The following is an 11,927-nucleotide window of genomic DNA, read 5'->3' as shown; positions in this document are numbered from 1 at the left end:
ACATTAAAAAAAAAAAAAAAAAAATTTTATTGAAAAAAAATCTTTTTTTGTTAACAAAATAATGACATCCAGATTTGCACGAAATACCCAGATTCTTCAAGAATCAGAAGATACTTCCAAAAAACATACATGACATACCTGAAATTTTTCCCTGTATCATAATTTGAAAAACTATTTTTCGATTGTTTTTTGTCCGACTATTTTTCAATTTGTTTTGTCAACTTTACAATTGTTTGGGCCAAGGTGTGTAAGCCCAAATCCGTAATCCATAACTTGACCCGGCCAGTTTTAATAAAAATCGGTGAACCGGAAGGTTTGAGAAATCCAGACCGGTTCAATTTTCAAAAAAAAAAAAAAAGATAACCCTAATCCCAGCGAAGGATCCCCTCCCCAACCCACGCTCTTACTCTCTCGCTCTGAAACAGATCCGAAACGGGCGAGCTCAACGCGGCGCCACAACCTTCTCACTCTCACAGAGCCGCTGTCGCCGACACCGCACGGTAGCCGTCTCGTTGCCGGCTCCGCTACGTTTGCCAGCTCCTGCGCCTTCACTGCTGTCGCGTCGTCTGTAGTCCACATCTGACGCCTCCGTCCGCTTCGCGTCGTCCCTGCGCCTTCACTGCGTCAGCCAGCTCCTGCGCCTTCACTGCCTCTCGTTGTTCGTGTACGTCTCTCATCGTCTTCGTCGCGTCTTCATCCGACGCGGCTCGCCGGCGCTGCTGCCTCCCCCTCGCCACTCTCTGCTTCGCCGTGCTTGCTCTCTCTCTTCTCTGCCGGCGTTCTGCCTTCACGTCATCAGGTAAGCTTTTTAATTTTTTTAAGTTGTTCAGTTGCTGGATTATAATCTTTTTAACTGATTAATTGATTAACTGATGTTGGATTAACTGATTCAGTTGATCTTGATTGTTGTTGATTATAATTTGTCGATTCTTGGCAGATCATTCCAATTTTGTTTTTACAGTGTAATATATGTAGTGTAGTGGTTGATTGATGCCTTTTTCTTCTTTCTGATTATTGGTGTTTAGGGTTGATTTGTTTCTGTTTTAATATCATTATGGTGAATCGAGGTGCTGTTTTTTATATTGTTCTGTGAATTTATATTGTTGGATAGTGGATTGATTCTGTAAATTGAGCTGTAGTGGATAGTTTATGACTATTTTATATATTTTATTTATGTGTAACCGAGTCAATTAGTTCAAGTAGTGATCTACCGGTTGAACCAGTCACCAGTGATCCAGTAACTTGACCTGTTCGTACGGTTCTGTCAACTATGCTCTAGGCTCTCTCTTTCTTCTGACTTCCTTCTCTATAGATTTCGAAAGGACCTTGTGTTCCAGCTACAGCATCAGCTTCTGCTTCTGCCCTTCCCTAAGGTTCGAATGGGTGCTCAGGACCTTCTCCGTTTCTGGTATGCTCTTCATCCAAGCATGCCTTCTTCGTTGTTTTCCATTTTGCTTCTTCCTCTCAATTTTCTAGATTACCTGCTTTTCAGTTAGGGTTTTTGAGGTGAAGTGAACCTCGGTTTCATCTGTGAGCTTGATATTTTCAACTCCATCGAAATTCTTGCCGTTGATTTTGAAGAATCGACAATGGTTGTCAATGTTTCATTTACCCAGTTGCATTTACTGCCGTGAATTGACTTTTGATTCTTCGTCCAGCTGAGACGCCCTCAAAGCATAGCTTGCTTATTTGTCTTACTCTTAGCCCATCAAAGACCAGTGAAGCCCTCAAATTCAACACACTCTAATCTGAAACCAATTTCTGGTACGCCTTCTTCTGCATTGCCTCACCGCCATACCAAGTTTTGTGCCTTTTCTGTGTAATTCAATTCGTCTTCCACCACTTACCCGTACTTTTATGTTTGGTTCTGTACCTGGTTTCCGCTAGTTTGGTTCGTTACTTAGTTCTCATTTGTGAATGCATCCAACCTTTTTGCCAATTTGGTGTTAGTTTCAACTTTCAATTTACAGCCGAAATTTATTGTTGTCATTTCCCATGTACACATTGCATTTTTATTGGTATTATTAGCACTATGAAAAGTTTGATATCTTAAGGATGGAATTTGAACACTGGAATTGATGAGGAATTTGGTCACCGGGTCGAAGAACAAAGATGCAAAAAGCATTCTTTATTGGATTTAGTGCTCGTCATCTCTATCATTAAATATGTGCTTGTGTACTTGTTTGATGACCCAATTCATATTTAATGTTTTTCTGTAGATGTTGCTGCTAAGTTTGAAGTCATTTGGTATGAGATTGGTGATGTAGAGTCACTAGGCCAAGATGGCATTTATAACTAAGATAAAATGGGTTGTTCTTTCTGTGATTACATTATCTCTGGCATCCATCATCATTCATCTGTCGCTAGCGAAGTTTTGGGCAGTTAACATAGTGCAGTATAAAGCAATGCCTAGCCTTCCAGAAAATTTTGTTCCGACCTCGGGAGGACAGGTGAGTTCTTATGTATATATGTTTCGAGTGGATGTTTATGGTTGTGTACTTGTGTTTTGTGTTTTGTGTTTTGCTTGTGTAATTCTTGACTCTGGTTGAAATATTGTAGGTTATAAAGAATAAGAAGCTATGGGGTTCCATACAGTCATTGGAAGCATTGCAGCCTTATGCGAATGCTAGGAGCAACTACTCTGGTAAGAATTTTGCGGCTATTTCTTATCTTCTTAATATGTAGACATGGGAAGGAACAATTTTTAGACTTGCAGTTGAGAGATTATGACATAAAGCTATGTTGAAACATAAACATTTTATTTTTCATCATTCTGCTCTATTTTTGTTTTCCCTTATTGATTAAAGAAATGTAATAATATATGCCTTGCAAAGGCACTCCATATTAAATTGATCATGGCCTATGGGAATGCAATCTTGGAGATGACTAACATCCAACTTAAGGTCTTGATTATAATTTATTTTGGAACATTCTTCATTTATACTTCTTAGTTTGTAACTGGATCTGAAATTAATGAGTGCAGCATAATCTTGATTTGACTACAAAATTGATTATATTTTTAAGGTTTTGTAAGAAACCACAAAACTAGGCTAATATTGTTTTGTATTTTATATATTTGACAAATTTAACAGAGAACTATGTTACTCTCAGCCTTTCACAATGTTAAAGCTGATAATTTTTTTTTTTTTGGGGGTCATATACTCATATTCATACTGCTATATATTCCCCATCAAGTTTCTGTTTCTTTTGTTTACAGCTCCAAAGGACCAGAGCAATCGTTTCATCTATGCAAAAGTCTTCGGTGGTTTTGCAAATATAAGATCATCGGTATGATCCACCAAAATGTATTTAACATTTAGTATTATTTTTGGTAAGCAAGTTAATAACATTTTTCTTGGTTTTGTAGATTTGTGATCTGGTTGCTGTTGCTAGGTTTTTAAATGCAACTCTCATAATTCCTGAAATTCAAGAAAGTACTCGCTCAAAAGGAATTAGGTATATGTGGCTAAGTATCTGCATTCATTACCATGCCGTTGGGATTTATATATTAATTTTTTCTTAATAATATATTCATATACAAAATTTATGTTTTCTTACTATTTTTTTCAGCTCTAAGTTCAATAGCTTTTCCTATATCTACAATGTTGATCAGTTCATAGCCTATCTCAAAAATGATGTAAACATTGCAAGGACCCTGCCAGAAGGTCTGATGGAAAGGAGAAGAAAAAATGAAATTCCTTCATTTAAGACTACAAGTTCTGCTTCTCCAGACTTTTACCTGGATCAAATTTTACCAAAGCTAAAGCAATCAAAGGTTATCGGATTAATTATTACAAATGGTGGGGCTCTGCAGGTATTACATATTACATTATTCTGAAATTGTTAATTAAAGCCATTGTTGTGGTCTTGTGGATTCTGTGGTTGTTATACTTTAGGACATCTTTGTCTTCTTTTACTTGTGGTTATTAGTGCCATATATATAGTCAGTAGATTATTTCATCTTTGATTGCTGTATGTAGTACTTAAGAGTAGAATCTTGTTGGGCATCATATTGTCTCTTGTGCTTATTGCTGACTTCTATACCTGTCATGGACTTAAATACATATACTTTAGCATCACTCTTATGCAAACTAAAGAAGTTGGAATAAGTTAATATATGTGCAGTAGAGGGGATGTAGTTGTTTTTAGTATTTTTCCTTTGCTGAAAACCTTCATTGCCAAAGAATCATGTGTTCTTCTATTTTTGTTGAGCTTAAAGCTTCCTAGGTACCCACACTTACTTTTTTTGTTTTGCATTTGTATGTTTGTCCAAGTTGCTACTTGCTAGAGTTAACTTGAGAATGATATACATTTTTGCAGTCTATTCTCCCTCCTGGCATGGAAGATATTCAGAGGCTACGATGCAGGGTTGCTTTTCATGCCCTTGAATTTCGTCCTGAAATTCAAAGGCTTGGCCGTCGGATGGTTCACAAGTATGAATACCTTGCGGTTAGACGAATTAGTCTAGGTTTGCTTTATTGTAACCTAGATTACTCCCATGTTTTTGTCACTGCCAACTTTATTTGATTTTGGAATTTAAAATATGTGATTGCGTGCAACTCTATTGTCTAAATAAAATGAGAGTGAAATCTGTCTAAAAAATTGTAGGCTTTCTTAATTCTAGTGTGCTGTTTCATTTTTTTCCCTGTGGCGATCATGCTATGCCCATGAGTAATTAAGGTTTCCTACTGTTGATGTATAAGAGATTTCTTCTTTATTTTAAGGCTAAGAGCATATGGGCAACCCTTCTTAGTATATCATCCTGGCTTACTGAGAGATACATTGGCCTACAATGGTTGTGGAGAACTTTTTCAGGTTTGATAGAGCTGTAGTTTCGGTTCCACAGTGCATATATCTTTTAGGGGTTCATTTTTCTTATAAATTCCTTCTAGTATTGGGTTACATTTTTTTCCCTCTCTCAAGGAGGAACTTTTTTGTTTTGTTAGGATGTTCACACTGAACTTATTCAGCACCGAAGGGCTCAAATGATAAAGGACAAGATTCTTAAAGGTGAATTGAATGTCAATTCACACTTGCAAAGAGATAAAGGTCTATGCCCCCTCATGCCTGAAGAGGTATGTTTGTTCCAGAAACTTTGGTTTGGATTCAATTTCTTTGTTTCAGTGTTAAGAAATATATTTGACTTTATCAAGTGTGAGAACCTTCCAGTACAGTTTCAGAGTATAGTTTGTTGTGCAGAATAAAATGCCATGATCTTTAGGATCTACTTTAGACTGAGGACTCCCATTTGAGGGAATCTCAGCGTCTACTAGGTTGACCAATTTTACAATTATCTATGTTGCATGAGTAATGTGGCCTTTGAGAGCATTGCTTCTAATTATGTGCACAAAGATGAATTGTATTTTGAAATTTCAAAATTTTACTCCTGGGAGGTGGTTATTATTTTGACTTTTGCAGGTTGGCATTCTCCTTCGAGTAATGGGTTATCCTGCCAAAACAATTATCTACGTTGCCGGTTCTGAAACATTTGGAGGTCAACGCGTTTTAATTCCTTTGCGAGCCATGTTTACCAATACTGTGGATCACACTTCCTTGTGTAGTGAAAGAGAGTTGTCTGAGTTGTTTGGACCGGAAACATCTCTTATTCCAAAGTCATATCGAGCACCTCCTGCAAAAAGTCAGAAAGTACTTACAGATGAATGGAAGAGGGCTGGTCCTCGTCCTAGGCCTCTTCCTCCCCCTCCAGATAGACCAATTTATCAACATGAAAAAGAAGGTTGGTATGCTTGGATCACTGAGACGCCAATAGAGCCTGATCCTTCACCCTTGGATCTGAGGATGAGAGCGCATAGGTTACTTTGGGATGCACTAGATTACATCGTTTCTTTAGAGGCAGATGCCTTCTTTCCTGGATTTAACAATGATGCTAGTGGATGGCCAGATTTTTCAAGCCTGGTCATGGGACATCGACTTTATGAGACTGCTGCTTCAAGAACATACCGACCAGACAGGTAAAATGCACCTTGCAGTTGAAATCAATTGGTTGATATTTGTATAGGACATATGGCAGTTTCATCAAAAGAATTAAACCTCCTGATTTTTCAAAGGAACCAAATTTTCTAGGTCACTAGTTGAATAGCATGCATAACATGACATATAGTTGGAGGATCTGTTGCTTTCTGGGCCAGGGCCAGGCGGGGGAAAGGGTAAAAGTGTAGGGAAGATGAACCGTATTTACATCATTACTCCATTTCTTAATAATAATTTAGAGTGACTTTAGAACATATTTTTATCTACGGAAAACTTAAAATCTTATGTCCTATTTCAGACATCCATGAGCAACACATCTGCATGTCTCTGGTACTTTCCTGTTCCTTTTGAAGATTCTTGAACTTGTTCCATGCATTAATTAAAATAATAATCATTATAAAATTTTATGGTATACCCTCATTTGAATATACGTGCATTTTGAATGTTCATCCTTTACTGCGTCACTTTGATTCCTTGAGTGTTTTCCTGCATATCTGCATCTTAGTCCTTAGGTAAAGAGTCTGGTGGATTCTGCTGCAGTTGTGTATCTCCTAAATTTGCATTTATTGTGACAGTACTTTGTTCGGTATTTTACAGGAAAGTAGTTGCAGAACTTTTCAACATAACTCGGGAAAATATGTACCATCCCAAACATAATTGGACAATTTTAGTGCAAGAACATCTAAACAGAAGTTTAGCCGAAGAAGGACTCATAAGGCAATCTCTCCTGTCAAAACCGGCAGTGTTCCTTTCCCATCCACTTCCGGAATGCTCTTGTAGAATAGCATCTTCCAAGGTTGTAAATCACGTTAGAGGTCAGAACGGCCGGTATCTCTATGGAGATGAAGACCAGTGTCCCAAGTGGATGCAGCGCGCAAATATGGCAGGTTCTGTACTGAAAGAAGGCACCAAATCTGAAGATGATGAGCCAGATTATGAAAGTAATGACTTTGTTGATGAATCTGACAAAAGTGAGGGTAAAACTAATCAGAGTCAAATCTGGGATCAAGACGAAGAAATGGATCCAAATGACTAAAAATTGATGTGCATAAATAACTATGGTCTATAGTTATACGTTTTCCACATTTCCTTAATTTCTTTGAGAGGTATAGGTTATTGCTGAGCATAGTGGGTATTCAAATCTATTCTTTCATTAGTTTTGGACGAAGAACATTAATATATTCTTTTCTTACTTTATGTTTACCACTTCCAAGGGAATTTTTGTTGTAACATACACATTACAAAACAGAAAAGAAAAAAGATTACGTTCTGGCTTAATTGGAGCCAACAGATGAGCATTCTAAGTAAATTTTTATTTCTCCTGTTTGCTATTTAAGATAGCTGCTTAGTTGTTCCGATGAATGATTCCTTAGTGCCTCATTGTTGGTGCACAAATAAATTGATGGTTGCATGAAAGAAATATAGATGCAACGGTTCTTATTTGATTATATTTATCTTATTCTCTCAAAATTTTGACTACCAGCTCTTAATGTGAGCCGTATAGGATGCAAGCACTTGTCAAAAGAGTCGATCAAAAATTACTATAGGTTTTCGAATTGTTCATTTAAAAAAATTGAAACTCTTCTTATTTAGATAGCTATAATACTTTTCAAAAATTAAAATTCTTGATCAATAAAAGAACAATATCACTATTTTTTCTCAATAAGATAGCAAAGTGAATAATTGACTCATTTTACATTACAAAAAATTGCAAGAAATCTTTTGATAACATGGATTCTTATGTTTCAATAATATTTCACTATCAAGACAATTGGTTGAATCTAATAAAACTATTTCATAGGAGTTAATTGATATCTTCTTTTTAAAGCAAATCGACTTCGATTTTATGGGTCCTTTGAGATATTATAATGTGTTGGGAAGTTACATATCGGTTGAAATTGTCCGCAACAACTAGAATTATCCAAATTTCGATGTTTCTCTGTAAAAAAAAAATGCATTAATCAAAATATCTAGCCATAACCACTTCCGACCGCAACCAAAAGAAGTCCTCCAAGTTCGCATCAATGTAGCAGCACAACTTGAAGTATTAATCAAACAAGAAGATTTACTAGAATTCAAAAATTTATAGGAGTTGCTGAAATTCAAAAAGTGTTCCCTTCTTTCCACCTTGAGGACAAGGTGGCTCTTGTATTGTTAAATACCGTGAGAAAATTAATATTGAAAAAGAAATAGAATATAAAAGAGAAACAACAAATGAGTCAATCATTAGGAATGAGAATCTTTTTCTTTACCTTTTAATTATTCTAGAAATAAAAAATGAGACAAAGAGCTATGGGTAGGGAATGAACAAGTTGTATGCTCATTGATAAGAATAATAGAATATGGGAGTGAATTATCCTAATTAGAAGGCAACACTACATAATGAAAGAGACAAAGCATAAGAGACAGACCAAAAATTTCTACAAACATAAATAGAGGCCAAATGACTTGTTATGCCTAAAAACTAGAAGAGTTGATAGAACTCTACAATTTTTCATCTTGTATTTTCAATTCAGTTTTTTCTACTTTTTGTAATTCAATAAAAGAAGTTAGTTAAGAGGATGAAATTCCATTAAATTCACCTCAAAACTCTACTTATTGATCTATATTAAATCCGTCAACTAGAATTTCTAGTACAAGTTTTTACAGAGGATTGTTGAAGAATGCATGCTGCATGTAATGCATCTTGTAGACAACCTTACTTAAGGTTAAGACAGGAAAATAAGTCAAACTCCAATCTCTCCATCCACCATACAATCCTAGTAAGGTGAGACAATCACTATTATCTCTTTTCCTTTTAGATTTCTTTCTTCCATTCTTCCCACCACAATACTACTTTCTTTCAAGTGAAATGGACCACAGTAAAAACCATTCACTGAATGTTGCTATACTGTTGTCTATTATGTAAACAAAGACAACTAGTTTTTTTTCTTTATATCTCAAAATAAAAAATTGTTGCCTATTGCAATTAGTAACGGTTGTATAAACCACAGTTTAAAACGGTTAAACCAAATTGTAAGTTTCAGATTCGATTTTGATAAATGAAAATCGTTTTTCGCTGTTGTTTAAGACCATAAACAAATTAAACAAAAACAAATTATTTTAAACTAATGGGTAAATATTAAATCATTATCCTTGTATATCTGTTTGCCTAAAAACGATGTTAGTTAAGTAATATTTTTTTCTTGTATTTTATCTTGTATTCAAGTTAATATTAACTAATTTTTTTAATTAAAAATATTGGTTCTCTATTATTTTTTCATGTAAGAAATCTTACCATTTTGACTAAATAATTAAGTAATAACCAAATCAGGACATGTTACTGTCTATAATTGTTTATTACTTTATTTAGTGATAATATGTGTAACAAAGTTGACCGGACCATTCACATGGAGCCATTGAATTTTTTCTTTTGTCATACGTCAGAGTACGTAGTATTCCAAACCACATCATAATTAGATGAATGATCAAAAATATTATTTGAATATTAAAATTAATTATTATATATTTATATATAAATATATGTATTATTTAATTTATTTTTAATATATATTTTATATTTTAATATATATTTTAATTAATAGTTAATTTTAGTATATATGTAGTATAGTTGAAAAAGAAAAATTTATAATTGACTGGCTACGAAGAAGTTGAAGAGGTTACTTCTTGAATTTCAATATTCCCACATCCTTAGGTAGAGGTCTCTGACCCTCTGTTCATTGAATATTGTTGAATAACTCGTTCACAAAGACTTATTATGAAAATTACTAGCTTGGGTTTGGTTTAGGGGTTAATTTTTGGCAAAAAAAAATAAATAAATAAATAAATAAAAATAAAAAATAAAGAAAAACTATAACCCAGTTTTGCGACTCGATTCACTGATTTCATTCATAATTAACGTTGATGAACATTGCAAATAATTTTAGAAATGAGTTTGATATACTAACAAAGCAATTTTTTCTTTTTATAAACAAATATTAAATTATTTTCATTTTTAATGATTATTTACGTCGTACATGTGAAAATAAAATTTTAGAGTAAATAAATCAGTCTCCAAAATTTTTTAGTCGAATATTTTTGCCTTTAAAAAATTTAATTACCAAATCAGTTTTTAAGAATTATCTATGTTTTAGACAATATAATCCTCATATTAATTTCAATGTGTCCCTGAGTAGCAATATTTATCCACATTCATGTAGAGTGTTAACTATGGGCAAATTAATCCTTACGTATAATTAGCAAAACTGCATCATGTTACAACTGTTTGAAGTGTTGATATTTGAATGTACTAATAATATGTCTTTTTAAAATTTTTAAGGACTAACTTGATAATTGTAATTTTTTTTAGGGATTTAATTATTTTTTTAATAATTTAATGGGTCTAAAATGTCTAAATTTGTAATTCTATTAATATTCAAATAATCAAACAACAAGTGATGAACCGACTATCAACTTCTTAGTGTTTTTTAATTTTGATGATGCTGGATGTAGTCTATTAAAATACTTCCAACTTCCTTGTTAGTTGTTTTAGATTTTATATTGTATATTAAAATACTTCTATTTTGCATTTTAATCAAACTCTATATATTTGAGTTTATATTCTATTTAAATTTCTTCACTTTTTAGGTGTTAATTTGACTGTTGTGGTATACTATTTACACGAGTACTTGAGCAATTTAATATATGCTTCGTCTTTAGTTTGCTACTCTAAATGTTTCACCTTTTTATTTATTTATTTACTCATTATTTTATAACTTATTCTATTCATTCTTTTTACCAAACTTAATATAACAACTAAAGCATAATTGTGTCAAAGACATTGTTTATTCATGGATTCATTGGCTACAATACAATAATAAGTCAAAACACAACTATTCAATCATTGTTTTAATCTAAGTCATAAATCAAAGAATTACTAATTCAGATTTAAAGTTTAAGGTAACATATCCTAATATGTGGCACACTCGTTAAACAATACCCTCCTATAAATCATTTAATAAAATAAAACCTGTTAAATAATTCGATCACGTGTACCCAATTTATTCTGTACTAATATTTTTACTCGTAATATTATTACGAGAATATAAATTTTTTAAAATTAGGTCGGTTCTAATGATATTACAGATTATGACACAAAAAATTTATAGTATTAAATTAAACTATTTTTATAAAAAAGTCGTAAGAGATAAAAATTTTTATTGACTAAAAAAATCAGAATTTTTGTAGATAAAAAATTAAATAATAAATTTTTTAGTTATTAATTTTATATAAAAAATTTAATTTTTTACTAATAATTAATTTTAACATAAATTATCTAAAATTTGAAAAAATTTAATGTGTATATTTTGATATTTGATTAGGTGTTATTAATAAGTTTGTTACACAAATAAAAATAACTAATTTTTATGCGTGCTATTTAAAAATAATATTTATTCTCTATATATATAAAAATATAATTAGATATTAGTATAAAATAAATTTATATTGATAATTATAAAATTAACTCAATTTTTTTAAATAATTGAATCTTGATTCTAACTTTTTTAATCACAACATTATTATTTTTTTAAATTATATGTAATAAATAATTAAAAAAATAAAAATATAAATTAAAAAATAAATAGTAAAATTAAAAACTAAATGAAAAATACATATAATAATATTTTTTATGTAAATTATATTATGTTGTTAATTTTTTTTTGTAAAATAGAAAGATAGAGAAAAATAGAGAACGAGAGAAAAGAAAGAAAAAGATAAAGAAGAAGAATAAGAGAGGAAGTTTGTTAATTTTGGAAGTTAAAAATTTTATTTTAATTATAATGAAAAATATCTGATAACACATTTTGTTTTGTTAAATTACTAATATAAAATATAAAATATATATAGAGTGGGAAAAATAGAGAGAAATAGAAAAAAAAAGAGAGAGGTAGATAAGA

General features: G+C 32.3%; 1 protein-coding gene across 6 annotated transcripts; it reads left to right on the top strand.

The window, feature by feature from the left end:
- The first annotated feature begins 312 nt into the window (after window positions 1-312).
- Window positions 313-7,300, top strand: LOC112715684 (protein EMBRYO SAC DEVELOPMENT ARREST 30). 6 transcript variants are annotated; one of them, XM_025767480.2, is made up of 13 exons: window positions 313-799; window positions 1,313-1,408; window positions 1,493-1,764; window positions 2,220-2,450; window positions 2,560-2,644; window positions 3,218-3,288; window positions 3,368-3,456; window positions 3,571-3,814; window positions 4,321-4,433; window positions 4,725-4,815; window positions 4,947-5,075; window positions 5,419-5,972; window positions 6,589-7,300. In XM_025767480.2, exons 4-13 carry the CDS (start codon window positions 2,283-2,285, stop codon window positions 7,025-7,027), a joined length of 1,983 nt encoding a protein of 660 aa, XP_025623265.1. In that variant the 5' UTR covers window positions 313-799; window positions 1,313-1,408; window positions 1,493-1,764; window positions 2,220-2,282; the 3' UTR covers window positions 7,028-7,300. The 6 variants fall into 6 exon arrangements, with proteins under 6 accessions (XP_025623265.1, XP_025623268.1, XP_025623266.1 ...); XM_025767481.2 differs by having other exon boundaries at window positions 327-799; window positions 1,659-1,764; XM_025767484.2 differs by lacking the exon at window positions 1,493-1,764 and having other exon boundaries at window positions 327-799.
- Window positions 7,301-11,927: the final 4,627 nt, after the last annotated feature.

This window comes from Arachis hypogaea, chromosome 10 (genome assembly GCF_003086295.3).
Source record: "Arachis hypogaea cultivar Tifrunner chromosome 10, arahy.Tifrunner.gnm2.J5K5, whole genome shotgun sequence".
Classification (NCBI taxonomy): Eukaryota; Viridiplantae; Streptophyta; class Magnoliopsida; order Fabales; family Fabaceae; genus Arachis; species Arachis hypogaea.
The sequence above is the reverse complement of the archived record's forward strand: the minus strand, read 5'-3'. Positions and strand labels throughout refer to the sequence as shown.

Bases quoted from the DNA above. Each gene is read 5' to 3' on its own strand.
- LOC112715684 (XM_025767483.2), top strand. From the start codon at position 2,283: ATGGCATTTATAACTAAGATAAAATGGGTTGTTCTTTCTGTGATTACA. The intron at 3,289-3,367 runs GTATGATCCACC...TTGGTTTTGTAG, and splicing joins TTGCAAATATAAGATCATCG to ATTTGTGATCTGGTTGCTGT. The intron at 4,434-4,724 runs GTATGAATACCT...CTTTATTTTAAG, and splicing joins GGCCGTCGGATGGTTCACAA to GCTAAGAGCATATGGGCAAC.